This window comes from Asterias amurensis, chromosome 22, assembly GCF_032118995.1.
Source record: "Asterias amurensis chromosome 22, ASM3211899v1".
NCBI lineage: Eukaryota > Metazoa > Echinodermata > Asteroidea > Forcipulatida > Asteriidae > Asterias > Asterias amurensis.
Window position 1 is genome coordinate 3,885,807 of NC_092669.1, and position 14,716 is coordinate 3,900,522.

General features: G+C 39.0%; 1 protein-coding gene across 1 annotated transcript; it reads left to right on the forward strand.

The window, feature by feature from the left end:
- Positions 1 to 439: 439 nt before the first annotated feature.
- LOC139953979 (uncharacterized) lies at positions 440 to 13,533 on the forward strand. The gene is made up of 10 exons (XM_071953600.1): positions 440 to 768; positions 2,113 to 2,535; positions 3,069 to 3,211; positions 4,098 to 4,320; positions 5,901 to 6,157; positions 6,698 to 7,356; positions 8,140 to 8,340; positions 9,048 to 9,251; positions 10,227 to 10,275; positions 12,334 to 13,533. Exons 2-10 carry the CDS (start codon positions 2,141 to 2,143, stop codon positions 12,639 to 12,641), a joined length of 2,439 nt encoding a protein of 812 aa, XP_071809701.1. The 5' UTR covers positions 440 to 768; positions 2,113 to 2,140; the 3' UTR covers positions 12,642 to 13,533.
- The last annotated feature ends 1,183 nt before the right edge of the window (positions 13,534 to 14,716 follow it).

Consider the following 14,716-nt stretch of genomic DNA (forward strand, 5'->3'; position numbering starts at 1 on the left):
TACAGAAGAAGAAGAAGAAGAAGAAGAAGTATCAATAAAAAAAAAAAACCGAACAAAAATAAGAGGTGTTCCGGGCTGTTGGCCCGAACACCTAAAAAAAAACGAACAAAAATAAGAGGTGTTCCGGGCTGTTGGCCCGAACACCTAAAAAAAAAACTTGAGTCTTGTTTATTAGTGTTTGATTGTACTAAACCGAAACTACAATAACGACCGGCGTCGTCATGTTTTATTTATAAACAGGTTGTTAAACGGGGATTCCCCTACGCTCAACACTATCATTATTTATTTCACAACAGCGCGCTTTTGTTTGACTGGTTTACACGCGTTCCGCGGCTGTTGGAATACTGTAAACCCTTGTGTGTGTGTGTAACAGTTGGGAGGTACCACGCGTAGCTTGGTATTTCCGGTGTACTATTATTAGACAGACCATAGAGGAAGGATAGCTGCTCCCGTTCTTAACTTTATACTCTAGGCAGAATCGACAAACGACAGTCTTATAAAGAAACTATCGAACTGTCATGACTGTACTACATAAGTAGTAGTAGTAGTAGTACACAGTAGACGCTGCATTAACTTGATCGAACTAAGTTAAGGCCACATTCTGCAACTTTATTCCCCAGCCCCGAGCCCTTATTTATTATTTATAGGGGTAGACGTTCAAACACGGCGCACGTCACGCACGGTAGCTACCGGTAGGTGCTACGTACACTGTTGCGGTAACGACTCTCCTCAGCTAACTTCAGCTCGGTCCCGGCTCTTATATAGCTGGTAAGTTGTTGTCATTTTTATTCAAAATATTTACTCAGTGGTGTTGTGAGTGTTATGTCAAATGGGTTCATTAGAGATTGTGGAACAAGTTCGTGTTCTTGGGTTCGTGTTCTTAGAATGATTTTCGAAAGTGGTAAAAATAGGGCAAATCTGGTAACTCGACCAACAAAGAACAACATGGATGGGTCGACATTTCGCATTAAATTTCGCTCCAAATAGTTTCCTGCGTTTCCTTCGACCCCAATTGAAATTTCGCTCCGTTAGAAAGCGTTATTAGTGTGCACAGAGTCTCGAAATATTTACTTTGTGGAACGTTGCACTAGTAGTACTAACTATAGCTCTAGCTAGGGCATATCACAGAAAATCTTGAACTGACTTGAGCCATGGAGGAATAAATTATAAATAATTTATTCCTCCATGCTTGAGCTTACTCGAATCCACCGACGCCATCTTACAGCAGGGGAGGAGAAGGTGGTTCTGGTTACTGGGGCAGACAGCTTAGATAAGCTTATATGTACAGCCCCCGACGTTCTCTAGGAATTTGTCCACATGCCCTTTAAAGTGTTCACACACTTATAGCTTCCTCTCAGGGAGAATGTTCCAGTAATTTTCACTTTCTGGCTAAGACCCAGAATTTCTAAATAATCGAGTACAGCGCCCCAGTTACTGGGACTATCTCTGGCTAAACCAGAACTTCCTGAGGTTGAGGTTTGATCTTGATTTGTACAGTTTTAGTTGGTGGCCCCAGTTAAACCATTACATGATGATGATGCTATGGAAAAGAACAGGTCTCAAAAAAATAAATAGCTCCACAACACCTTGACGAAAGATACTGAATGATGGAAGTGCCTACAGTGTGCCTTGAGTGTCACCCTGAGTGATGGATAATCTCTTAAAGGAACACGTTGCCTTGGATCGGTCGAGTTGGTCTTTGAAAAGCGTTTGTAACCGTTTGTTATAAAATGCATGGTTAGAAAGATGATGTAAAAGTAGAATACAATTATCTACACAAATATGCCTCGAAATTGCGTGGTTTTCTTTTTACATCGTCCAATAACACGGTCGGCCATTTATGGGAGTCAAAATTTTGACTCCCATAAATGGCCGACCGTGATAGTTCGCGACGTAAAAAGAAAACCGTGCAATTTTGAGTGATACTTGTGTGGAACATTATATTCTACTTTTAAAACATCTTTCTAATCATATACATTTCATAACAAACGGTTTCAAACGCTTTTTATAGACCAACTCGTCCGATCCAAGGCAACGTGTTCCTTTAAAGCCATTTAATTATTAACACTTTTAATAATCAGTACATCATAACTTGTCTCATTTTTTCCACAGGTGCGTTCAAATTTCATAAACATTCACCATGATAACATGTAAGAAGTTGACCTACATGCTCCAAATCACAGCTGCTGTCATGATTGTGACCGGCTGGTCCACCATGGCCAGTCCTTTGCCGATCAGTTTCTCTTCAAGAGCCGACGACGTGATGACAAGACATTTGAGGAGCGTACTAAATGAAAGACAGGAAGGGAATACATTTTTTCAAGACAGGCGAGGCAGGCGTGGTTATCTGACGAATCACACTAGTGATAAGACACCAACTTCTCTGACGACAACAACTACCTTTGATCGGTTGCAGCAAGAAATTCCGAAAGAGCCGGAATGTATTGCTCACCACGAGTATGCGGTCATTGTTCCACCTTCACAGGCTAACGACCCGGGGATACTACGCTTCGAAAGTAACAATGGTGAAATTAGGTTTGTCCACCTGCTTGCTTGCTAATAGACCGTTCCGAACCACCCCTTTGTTACTATGAAATGAAAGTAATAATAATAAGTCTTATATAAAACCATGGGTATCTAGAAAAACTATTCACTGCAGTAAAATCTGATCAAAAGAAAACAATTATTGGTAGGCTTGACCGAAGAGGTAAGTTTTGAGATTGGATTTGAATGTGAAGAAATGTCAGGCTGTGATCTGAGGGTGAGAGGCAAGTCGTTCAACAGGGGATGCAACTAAGAAACTTCTATTCTCATAAGCTTTCAACCTGCACGCCGGCTGGTTCTAGGGATGTGTCAAAGTGAAGCCTCTGGGACAAATATCACTGATGTATTTTTGATCACATAGGAATGAATAAACCGTTTTTCCAGCACATGTATAAACACTTTTTACTGGTGTTATATCATCCGTTTAAACACCCCTACGTGATGCCCTCTTGGCCAATCAGAATGGACTGTCTTAGGTATTTATGAAGTTTAATTATAAGATAAATTGTTTCTTTTTTCTGCAGATATTATTTCTGCCATAGATGCTCTATCTGCAATGCTGGTGTGCGAATTATCAGGCCCTGTACTAACAGGAGAAACACAGTGTGTAGTTATTCGGAATGCATCGACCCAGAGGACTTCTTCGACCCTTACAAAAGGGCTTGTTGTGAGTAGTCCATCATCAAAATTAATATTGTATTTATTTTAATTTTTTATAGAACTGCAAACTGTTTACCGAACTGTAGGCCTATGGCAATGAACCAAAACACATCCTCTAAAACACAACAGCACCGTCTCAGACTCGCAGGGTACTCGCGCAGAAACATCAAAGAACCTGTCTCTCAGCTTGTCACCTGGTCACCAAAACATGGAAGGAGAAACAGGGGAAGACGGAAGCTTAGCTATACTAATGCAGTTGCGAGGGACATTGGTGTGCTTGCAGCTGATTTTCCCAACAAAGGTCTGCGTTCGATTAGCTTACCTTGGTCGACCTCCCGGTGCTCACTGTGAGCTCCTGACAAGAGCTAATCGAACGATCACACTCGCCCTCTCGTGGTGATGTCATGTTCCTCAGGTCGCCCCAAGTGACCCCCTCCACAAGCAGGGCACTTGGGGCTGACCCGGCTGAGCCCCTGGAATGATGTTAAAGCTACTCGAACGCACCAGGGGCAGACCGGGGTCGACCCAGGGAAGCTTAAGGAACACACCCTATGAGAGACATACCATCAAACCTTCAAGTTTTAAATGATACGTCACTTTGTGAAAACGGTGGCGGTGTGTTTTTTAACAGTATCTGCCTGTAAGAATATAGTAAATTAGGGGGAGGGGGTGTGATTCATGGGTTTTCTCAGATCTTCTAAAAAAAACAAAGTAAAGCATTAAAGCCTGAACTGTTGGAGAGAGTCAGCAAACTAATATTTTGGATTTATTGGATTAGTATGATGATGTATCACTCGATTTGTTTAGAAGAAGATGAACCCATGAATCACCACTTGGTACATTCTTACAGGCAGAGACTCTCAAATTGTGTTTGTCTGTGTTTCTTTTATTAGTCAAAGTTCCACAAAGTAGCGGCACCACAACACCTCCAATGACGAGTTCTCCAGTCATATTTGCAACAAAAAGTGTACCTGAGATAGAGATCGGGGATGAGGTTGAACGTGATACCCCGCCACAACTTCAAGGCAGTCATGTCAACATATTCGCTGTTCTGCTTATAATAGTGTGCATTACTCTATTAACCCTATTCGCAGTATTATCGATCATCTTCAGAAGGTAAACAAAATAATGAATTTAAACAGTAATATTTTTATGGTATAATAATAATAATAACCAGTTTTTATATAGCGCTTTTCACACCCAGAGGGCGTCTCAAAGCGCTTCCAAAATTATTACCCCTGGTCACTGGGCCTTAATTCACTGTTTAAATGCTAAAACATCTCAGCTTCCTGGTGGGGATCGAATGCAGCCTAAAAACAATTTGGGTTGAACAAATTTTACTAGAGGAAGACTAGTGTCGTGGCGGAGTGGCTAAGAGCCTTGAATTCAATCAAACGCTGGTCTTTCTGATCAGCAGAGTGTTGGTTCATGTCCCAGTCATGACACTTAATTGTGTACTTAAAAAAGACACTTAACCATTGCTTCGGTAAGAAGAGAAAACAATCGTCTAAGATCACAGATTCACATAAAACTTACCAGTCTAATGTTGATGATAGGAGAAAACATCACTTGAAATATTTCTGTCTGAAATGTAATATTTGATGAGAAATAAATAAAACTACTTTCCTGTTTGGAGTTTATAGCTCAGTGAGCTTTTTATTCATCTGTTTTGAATTGATGCCAAGCAAAATGCCGAGCGGTTAAGAGCACCGAATTCAAACTCTGGTGTTTCTGATCAGCAGAGTGTGGGTTCGAATCCTCAGCCGTGACACTGTGTCCTTAAGCAAGACACTTGACCGTTGCTTCGTCCTTCGGATGGGACGTAAAGCCGTTGGTCCCATGTGTTGTGTAACGCATGTAAAAGAACCCAGTGCACTTATCGAAAAGAGAAGGGGTTCGCCCCGGTGTTCCTGGTTGTGGCTGCTTAATGCGCCGTAGCACCTTGTAAACCCTTATAAGGTGCTAAATAGTTGGGTCTCAGAATTCATCACTGCAATAATCTATCGTTCTGAAAGTTTGTATATACTCAGTGCCTTGAGTACCATGTTTGGTAGATACGTGCGCTATATAAGACTTTGATATATATATATATATATAAAATGTGTGATCGGTTTTTCACTTTTTTTTCCATCATTACCCAGTTTGCCAATCAATCTCAAACTTCTAACGGTTTGTCAGTTTATGTTATAGTGGAATACATAAAGTTCTTGCCCTCTCTGCCAGCAACTGTTTCGTTAGCAAAAACCAATTTTGTAATGTTCCTTTAAGGAGTGATAACCAAATGTATACATTCCCTATATAAAGGAACATTACAGAATTGGTTTTTGGTAACAAAACAGTTGCTGGCAGTGTATTCACTTTATGTAATCCACCATATTACATAAAGTGACAAACCTGTTGAAGTTTGAGATCGATCGGCCATCTGGGTCATGAGAAAACAGTGAAAACCAATTACACATTTTGCATGACATTGATGCAAAAGAAAAAAAGAATAAAACGCTCACTGAGCGATAAACTGAGCGATAAACTCCATACGCAAAGTTAAATTATTTATTTCTCATCAAATATGACATTTCAGGCAGAAATATTTCAAGGGATGTTTTCAATAATCATCATCATTAGACTGTGTAAGTTTTATGTCAATCTGTGATCTTCACTATTTTGTTTTCTTACCAATTCTGTAACGTTCCTTGAAGGTTGTCTAAAGGAGGAAGAGTGTTACCAAGGTCTTCTTTGGAGATTTCATCTCACTCGACTGTTACAGTAATCGATAACCCCCAACGTACACATGAGTCTTCAAGATCTCAGCTGGAGGTAGGCCTAGCGCAGGACTTGATAGTTTCACTGGATCATCAGGAGAGTCAGTTGGGGGTACAGCGAGAGCAGGAGACTTTTTATAACCAGGAAAACAGTCATGATGAGATCGTCAACGGAGCAGTCTCTGTTTTAAAAGGTAAAATAACCTTGTTATTATTATCATTATTGGTTTATTAAAAATTCAAACATCGCAGCCCAAGGGCTGAGTTGCGTTTAAAAGATTATACAACAAGAACATGCGTCCTTTAAAAATGAATACCGGTACTGTGATGACACCCATTGGTTATGATAATGGTATAACAATGATTATATAGCACATTTCTCTATATTATAACTGTCTCAATGCGCTTGACATTAGTGCCCTGGTCATCGGACTCAGCTCCCATAGTAGGCCTATACAGCATGTGTTGCAAATTACCATGCTCCAAGCTTTCATTCACATAAACCATCTCTGCCCCGCCTCTCACAGGTACCCATTGTACTCCTGGTATGGAGAGAAGCTTATGGTAACGTGTCTTGCTCAAGGAGTCAAGTGTCACGACCGGGATCCGAACTCACATCCCGATGACTTAAACACCAGAACTTGAGCCGGTGCTGTTATCCAACTCGGTCATGACACCCCCACAAAGGTCTATCTTGAGTAATATTTTTTAACTCTTTTCTTTTTCTTAAAAAGGTACATCACCCTACTGGTTGGTAATGATGGGTCATTTTGGTCCAGAAGGAGGTGTTCTCAGATGTCAAGATTCAGACGTTGTGTTGGAGATCCCTCCTGGAGCTATTCCAACCAGTCATCCCCATCAACTCATCAAAGCTAAAATATCGCTAACCCCGAGTGCGGCAGCTCCGGAACTTGCAAGTAACCCAGATTTTCTTTGTCTTACACCCGTCGTCGAGTTTGAGTCTCCAGGGCTCGACAAGTTTAGAGAGAATGTCCTGATCAGACTTCCTCATAAAGCTTGCATGACCTATGACCCCAGTTGGTCCTTCCGCGCCCACTTCACAGATCCCACTTCTGCAACCAAAATAAATCCCACTCCTGCTACTACATGTAAAGTTCCTTTGAGTGATCCCTGGTACTTTGTTAATCTGAAGAACCACATGAGTAAGTCTGGAAAAAGCGGCCAAAGGAGGTCCGAGTCAAATAGGGGAGTATCTTGCATAGTTGATGAGAAGTACTTCAACATCTACACGCCACACTTTTCCAAATACGCTTGTAGTGGATGTCACAAGAACCACCCTCTGCATTTTGAAACTGTCGTCTACGCCAGCCACTTGAAAGTCGGAGATAAGGAGGAGGTGAAACTGATCATTTACATTATGGATCCAATCAAGGTAGAGCATTATTATTATTATTTTTTTGTTTTAAGTCGCATCTCCTTAAGGTGATTCCCTGGCTGCCACTTCCCAGGGGCCAATTTCATAGAGCTGCTTAAGCAAAAAAATTGCTTAAGCGCGAAAATAACTTGCTTGTTTTACACATGTTACTGGCAAAAATGTCATGCCACATACATTGCTTGTGACTGGTATTTAGCTGTTGTTTACTTAGCATAACAATTGAGTGGAGTCTTAGCTGGTAATCTGATTTTACTAAGTAAAGATTTTTTTGCTTAAGCACATTTTTTTGCTTAAGCAGCTCTATGAAATTGGGCCCAGGTTGTATCCAAATTTGGGTGTGATCCCTTGCTACAGGGCAGGTAACGGTTGGCTTCTGACTGGCATTCCTGAACGAAGGTATTGACGAAAAAGGGAGACCCCCAACACAGTGCTAGATATCCGAGTTGGTCGAGCGCCGGCACGTTAATCCCGAGGTTGATGGTTCGAGTCCCACTCTATAGTCAACTATCTTTGTTCAAACCTGGCCCACCCAAATCATTAAAAAAAATTGCTTTGGAAAATTTTCCCAAAACACAAAGGAGAATTCTTTTTTCGTAATAGTTTATACTGTAAACAGCTGCATTCCCCCAAGTAAGTATTTACTTTATTGGGAGAGCTCGGTTAAAGAATGTCGAGTCTTGCCACAAAATATAATCCTTTTCACGTTTTAGTGGGTGTGTTTACGTTGAGTTATTACATCCCTATCGTTAATTCTGCAGATTTTGTGTGATTTTATTCTAGGATTGCCGTAAAATGGTGGAGCAAGAACAGCGAGAGGCTAATCCTCCACGTAGCCGAGTGTCCGATTACCATGCAGTTATCTTGGAGTACAACAAGAAGAGCAAAGACAATCATTCTCTGGAGGTGACGCTGGTCGATGGCGTTGAGGATGATGACTGGCAATGGAAGCTACAGTACGAAGATCACGTCAAGTGTAAACAGGTAAGCCTATTTCTTTTCTTTTTTGTGGGGGGGGGGGGTTGAACAAAGAATTGACTGGGATTTGAACCCACGACCTCAGGATGAACGCACCGGCGCTCTACCAACTGAGCTATCTAGCCCTATATTGGCGGTGTCTCTATTTGGTCAATCTTTGTTCCGGGGTTCCAGTCAGAAGCCAAACAAACGTTAACTGCCGTGTAGCCAGGGATCACACCCAAATTACGATACAAACTGGGAAGCAGCCAGGGGATCACCTTAACGAGCTCAATCGGTCGTTGAAGTTGTGAAAAAACACCCTTGTCACACAAAGTTGTGTGCTTTCAGATGCTTGATTTTGAGATCTCAAATTCTAAATCTGAGGTCTCGAAATCAAATTTGTGTAAAATTACTTCTTTCTCGAAAACTACGTTTCTTCAGAGGGAGCCGTTTCTCACAATGTTTTCTACGCGGGACGTATCAACCTCTCCCCATTACTCGCTACCAAGACAGGTTTTGTGCTATCAATTATTTTGAGTAATTACCAATAGTGTCCCTGGCCTTCAATAATACATGTGCTTCTCACTGGGGTTTGTAGAGTCAGTTTTTAAATAACAAGTCTCCGGTCAACTTCTATTTGACTCTTCCTTTACATGTATGTAGGAATGAACTATCAATATTATCGAGTGTCTAATCAGTTTTTCTTGGTACTTTTTATTTTGTCGTTAAAGTTAATCAAGTATCAACACCTTGTTCGCTGTTGTTCTTGCCTCGGTCCGTTCCTACATACGTTCGATCTGGAACTAAAACCTGGCACTATGAAGGAGCCGTTGTCTGTGTTTAAAGCGATGCTGTCCTTCAGACAACAACACCAGAACGCGGGTCCCCTGGGGGAACCAGTCAAATTCGTCGTAACCCTGCCATTGTCAGACCAGGTTCGTAATAATATTAATATTAACAATAATAATAATAATAATAATAATAGTAGTAATAATAGACGTTATGAATGGATGTCATCCAGCCACCAAGAATAGGTATATAAACTGATGAACAAAATATCAAAATGCCCAGTATGTATTCGCGGTGCACAGGTTTGGCAAATAAACGGCCGCATTTTTACCTCTAGGTGAGGGCGCCCTTCTCATATGACATCATGTGCATAGACCTTTTGGCAAATACTGGGGCGCGCGCGTAAAGCTAGGAATTAGGTGTATTGTGGTCTACCTGTGTGATCAAATTTGATCCATAGCTATCCCACAATGCACATCATCCAACAGTTTGCGCTTGCGCAATGATATTTTTAATAAAGTCTATAAAGGTCTATAATAAGCAAGATTTATACAGCGCCCAACGTCAACCCAGTCACTGAGCGTTTGACATTGTTATAAATAGAAGTTGTATTTAAGACAAAAAGTACCCATACAAAATTACAAAGAATTTCTTGTGTACATTGACAACGATATGCATAAGGCACACCCAGGTCAAAATTCCAGTTGAACCTAGTTAACTGGGGTCAACTGGTTCAACTGGATAGTGATCAAACTCGTCCATTTTCCATACTAACCAACTGGTTTGGACTAGGTTTAACTGTGTTCAACTAGGTTGAAATTATAAACCAGTTGGTTTCTGTCCATTTTCCATATTAAACCAACTGGTTTTAACTGTGTTTAATTAGTTTATCAACTGGTTTCAACTAGTTCCAGTTTAACTAGGTTCAACTGGAATTTGACCTGGGCATATGTTCAGTACCTTCGATGTGTATATTAGGCACATGTATATGTTCAGTACCTTCTGTGACAAAAAACAAATTCATAGGCAAATCACTTAAAGTGGTATTCCAACCCACTGCTTTTTGAATTGCTTTATTGTTCATACACTGTAAATAGTTTTCTTCTTTCTGACATGTATAGTGCTTTCAAAGACAGCTTGGCAGTGCAAGGAACACAGGGAGCATTGGAAGTGAGTAAAATACAAGCTTTTTGAATCAGTTTTCCCTTCTTCTTTTTTTTCGAAAGCATTTCTGTAGTTCTTGCCGATGACTATCCTCTTTGCAAAATGAATTATGGAACCATAACTACCTCTCAAAGTCATTCAATTTAAAAGAAAAAAAAAAAAAAGGGAAATAAAATCACTGTATTTAGCTGATACATTTTACTGTCATGATATGTTTCTTTATAATTATTTCAAAACACTGCAGCCCACATAATGACACTGTCTAGAAAATCCTGTAACTTTCCCCATTCTGAAACTTGACAGGCTCCATTGTTCCCAGAGCACTTAAAGCCATTACACACTTTCGGTAAACAGATTGTCCAAATCCCACACTTCAAGTATCACAACTTATATAAAAAATAAACCTGTGAAAATTTAGGCTCAATCGGTCATTGGAGTCGGGAGAAAATAACGGGAAAACCCACTCTTGTTTCCGCACATTTCGTCGTGTCATGACAATGTGTTTAAAATAAATCTGTAATTCTCGCTATGGAGAACTGATATTGTTTTAATGTTTTCTCAAAAAGTAAAGCATTTCATGGAATAATAGTTCACGAGAAGTCTTTCATCATTACCTTCTGTAAACCCTGTAAGTTATTTGTAAACCTGTGAACTTCTTCTTTTCTTTTCTGTACCGAAAGTGTATAATGGATTTAATGGCAAGGCTCCCCACTTTATCTCAGAACTAGTTAAAGTTCACACTCCTTCGAGGAATCTTTGATCCAGTTCCATGCTTCTCCTCAATGAACCCAAGTCACGACACTCTTGTGTTGACAAGTATTTTCCCTCTGCTGTGCCAAATCTCTTCACTTCAGAACTTATCTTTTTGTCAGACTAATTTTGTTGTGTTTTTTTCTTTCGTTTTGTTTTTTGGGGGCTGTACTTAACCTTGGTCACCCAGTAGGGTGGATTTGTGCGCATTACGAGTCTTTGTCGTTATCAGTATCTGGCCACATAAATAAAAAATTTATTGATCGTCCCCGCCCGACCGTTCAAACCCCCCCCCCCCACCCCCCTGACCCACTTTGTTTTCTCTTTTTTCTCCCCATGTACTTTTACTGCCCAGATTTTTCAGCTGATATTTTTGTTCAAAATGCACAGGTTTGAAAAGATGTTTAAAGAAGGTTTTTATTCATGTTGGCAAAGCAAGAACAGTTCTTCAAATATTTACTTGGGCTACACTGTGCTTAGTTGTTTGAAAAAGTTTACAGAAAATGTCATCTAGGAGTTAAATTTGTTTGACAAAACTATTCAAAACATCAAAAACACACAAACCCTCTGTTTTATAGTGATTACGTGATGATTTTCTTTATTCTCGATTTCATATTTGGCATGTCAACAAAACTTAAAAAAAAAAAAAAAAAAAACTTCCTCACTCCCCCATCCGCAAAAAAAAAGGATGATCAACAATTTTTCTTTTTATGTGGCCTTATTTAATATTATGATCAATCAACAAGGTGTTGAAAAAAAACAATCTAAAACCTTATCCTTAACAAAGGCACTGTACACGTTTGGTAATTATCATGGACCAGTTTTCGCATTTGATGAATCCCAACATATGCAAAAATTAACAAATTTGTAAAAATTTGGGCTCAATTGGTCATCGAATTTGAAAGAGAATTGTGAAAGAAAAAATAACCTTGTTTCAGACTTCAGCTGATGTCTTTCATGTTTGAGTGAGAAGTTACCTCTTTCTCAAAAATTACGTTACTTTAGAGGGAGCCAAACGGCTCCCTCTGAAGTAATGTAATTTTCGAGAAAAAAAGTAACTTTCCACGAATTTGATTGCGAGACCTCAGAATTAGATTTTGAGGGTCTCGAAATCAAGCATCTGAAAGCACACAACTTCGTGTGACAAGCGTGTTTTTTCTTCCATATAATGATCTCGCAACTTCGGCGACCAATTGAGTTCAAATTTTCACAGGTTTGTTATTTTGTGTATACACCAAGTGAGAATATTTTGACAATTACCAAACGTGTCCAGTGTCTTTAACAGTAAAAATGTGTCATTTATCCTTGTGGTAGGCACAGTCGTCATTGAAAACCATATTGATGTTGTTCTGAGGAAGCTACTCCCTAAAGATTGGCGTCGTCTCTTTCGCAAGCTGATGGGGACAGATGTGGAAAACGAGATCCAATGTATTGTAGCAAGAAATCCAAATGACGTCCACGAACAAAAACATGATGCTCTTTTGAGTTGGAGACGAAGTCATGGCCGAGCTGCAACTCTCAATGTACTCATTAGCGCCTTGAGAAGCTGTGAGCTCACTGAGATTGCCGAGTCTCTGGAAGAAATTACCGAAAGGAACTTGTTTAAAGAGACTGCTATTTAAAGGCAGTGGACACTATTGGTAATAACTCAAAATAACTATTAGCCTAAAACCCTTCTTGGTGACCAGTAATGGGGAGAGGTTGATGGTATAAAACATTGTAAGAAATGGCTCCCTCTAAAGTGCCATAGTTTTCGAGAGAGAAGTAATTTTCCACCAGTTTGATTTCGAGACCTCAAGTTTTGAACTTGAGGTCTCGAAATCAACTATCTAAACTTACACAACTTTGTGTGACAAGGGTATTTTTTCTTTCATTATTATCTCGGAAGTTCGATGACCTATTGAGCGCACATTTTCACAGGTTTGTTTTTTAATGCGTATGTTGAGATACAACAAGTGAGAAGACTGGTCTTTGACAGTTACCAATAGTTTCCACTGCCTTTAAAGGCAGTGGACACTATTGATAATTACTTAATGTAATTGTTAGCATAACAACTAACTCAATGAAGAGCTGTTGATAGTATCAAACATTGTTTTTGTACATGAAAATAGAGAGAAAAACAAAACTTTATTTGGATTTTTTAGAGAAGAAGACCAAATATTGTTTTCTAAAATCTATTCATCAATATTTCAATTTGATTGAATTATACATGAATTCAGAGAATTCAGCTACCATGTATTCAAAGTAATTCAATGTTGTACGTAAAATAAAATGATGCGAGTAAAGTGGTTTTTTTAAGATCAACTATTTTTATTTTATTTCAAATAATCTTGGGAAAAGATTTAAATAATATATATATATTATATAATAGACGAGCCATTGCAATTTTTAAAAGACTTTTTGAACCTTTATCGTGTAAATACATAGTTTAATGATTTTAAGACAGGAAATTTTAATAACTTTTGCAATAATATTAATTTTAATTTTAATTTCTTTTTTTTTCTTTTTTTTTTTTTTTTTACCCATACACCGATGTGTGTTAGCACTGTATACTCAGTACTTTCCCGAGTCCCGTGGAAAAATATCACAGGCATGTTACTCGGTAAAATTAATAATACAAAATTTGGTCGCCAATTGATCTCCCATCCAAGTACTGACCAAGCCCAATTTTGCTTAACTTCAGTGATCTGACGGGAACCGGTGTTATCAACACAGTACGGTCGTAGATTTTTTTTTTTTTTTTCCCACGGGACTCGGGAAAGTACTGAGTATACAGTGCTAACACACATCGGTGTATGGGTAAAAACAAAAAATTAATATTCTTATCCCCGATGCAAATTTAACATCTATTTTGCAATAATGTTAGTAGTTTTTTAGTAAACGAAATTGAACTATGCAAGTATTAAAATAAAGCTATGTTACCTGGGGTAGGTATTGGGAACAACAGATGTTTGTGACTGTTGCCTATTAGGTGTATATTTTGTGATACAATTGTTGTCTTTTTTGTTACTCCTATTAATTGTTTGGAACGTACTATGCAACTCTAATCTATGCAACTCAATACAACTTGTATATATTTGAATAGAAGTGGATAAACTTAAGCTTCCATAGTGATGCAGATGTGAAATGATTACAATAAATTTACAGAAATTGTACTACTTTAAAAAGAAAACCGTTATTCTACTTACACACATTTCAATCCAAGTACTGTTTTCAAGGGTTTGGAAGCAACTTGGCTTTTAAAGGAACACGTTGCCTTGGATCGGTCGAGTTGGTCTTTGAAAAGCGTTTGTAACCGTTTTTTATAAAATGCATATGGGTAGAAAGATGTTCTTAAAGTAGAATACAATGATCCACACAAACATGCCTCGAAATTGCGTAGTTTTCCTTTTACCTCGTCGACTAACACGTCGGTCATTTATGGGGGTCCAAATTTTGACTCCCATAAATGGCCGACCATGTTAGTTCGCACAGTAGAAGGAAAACCACGCAATTTCGAGGCAAACTTGTGTGGAACATTGTATTCTACTTTTAAAACATCTTTCCAACCATATGCATTTTATAAAAAACGGTTACAAACGCTTTTGTTTTGACCAACTCGTCCGATCCAAGGCAACGTGTTCCTTTAAGCAAGCACATTTTAATATTATTTGAAATGTGTAAATATTTTATAGTAAAAGAAAACGTTTAAAATTAA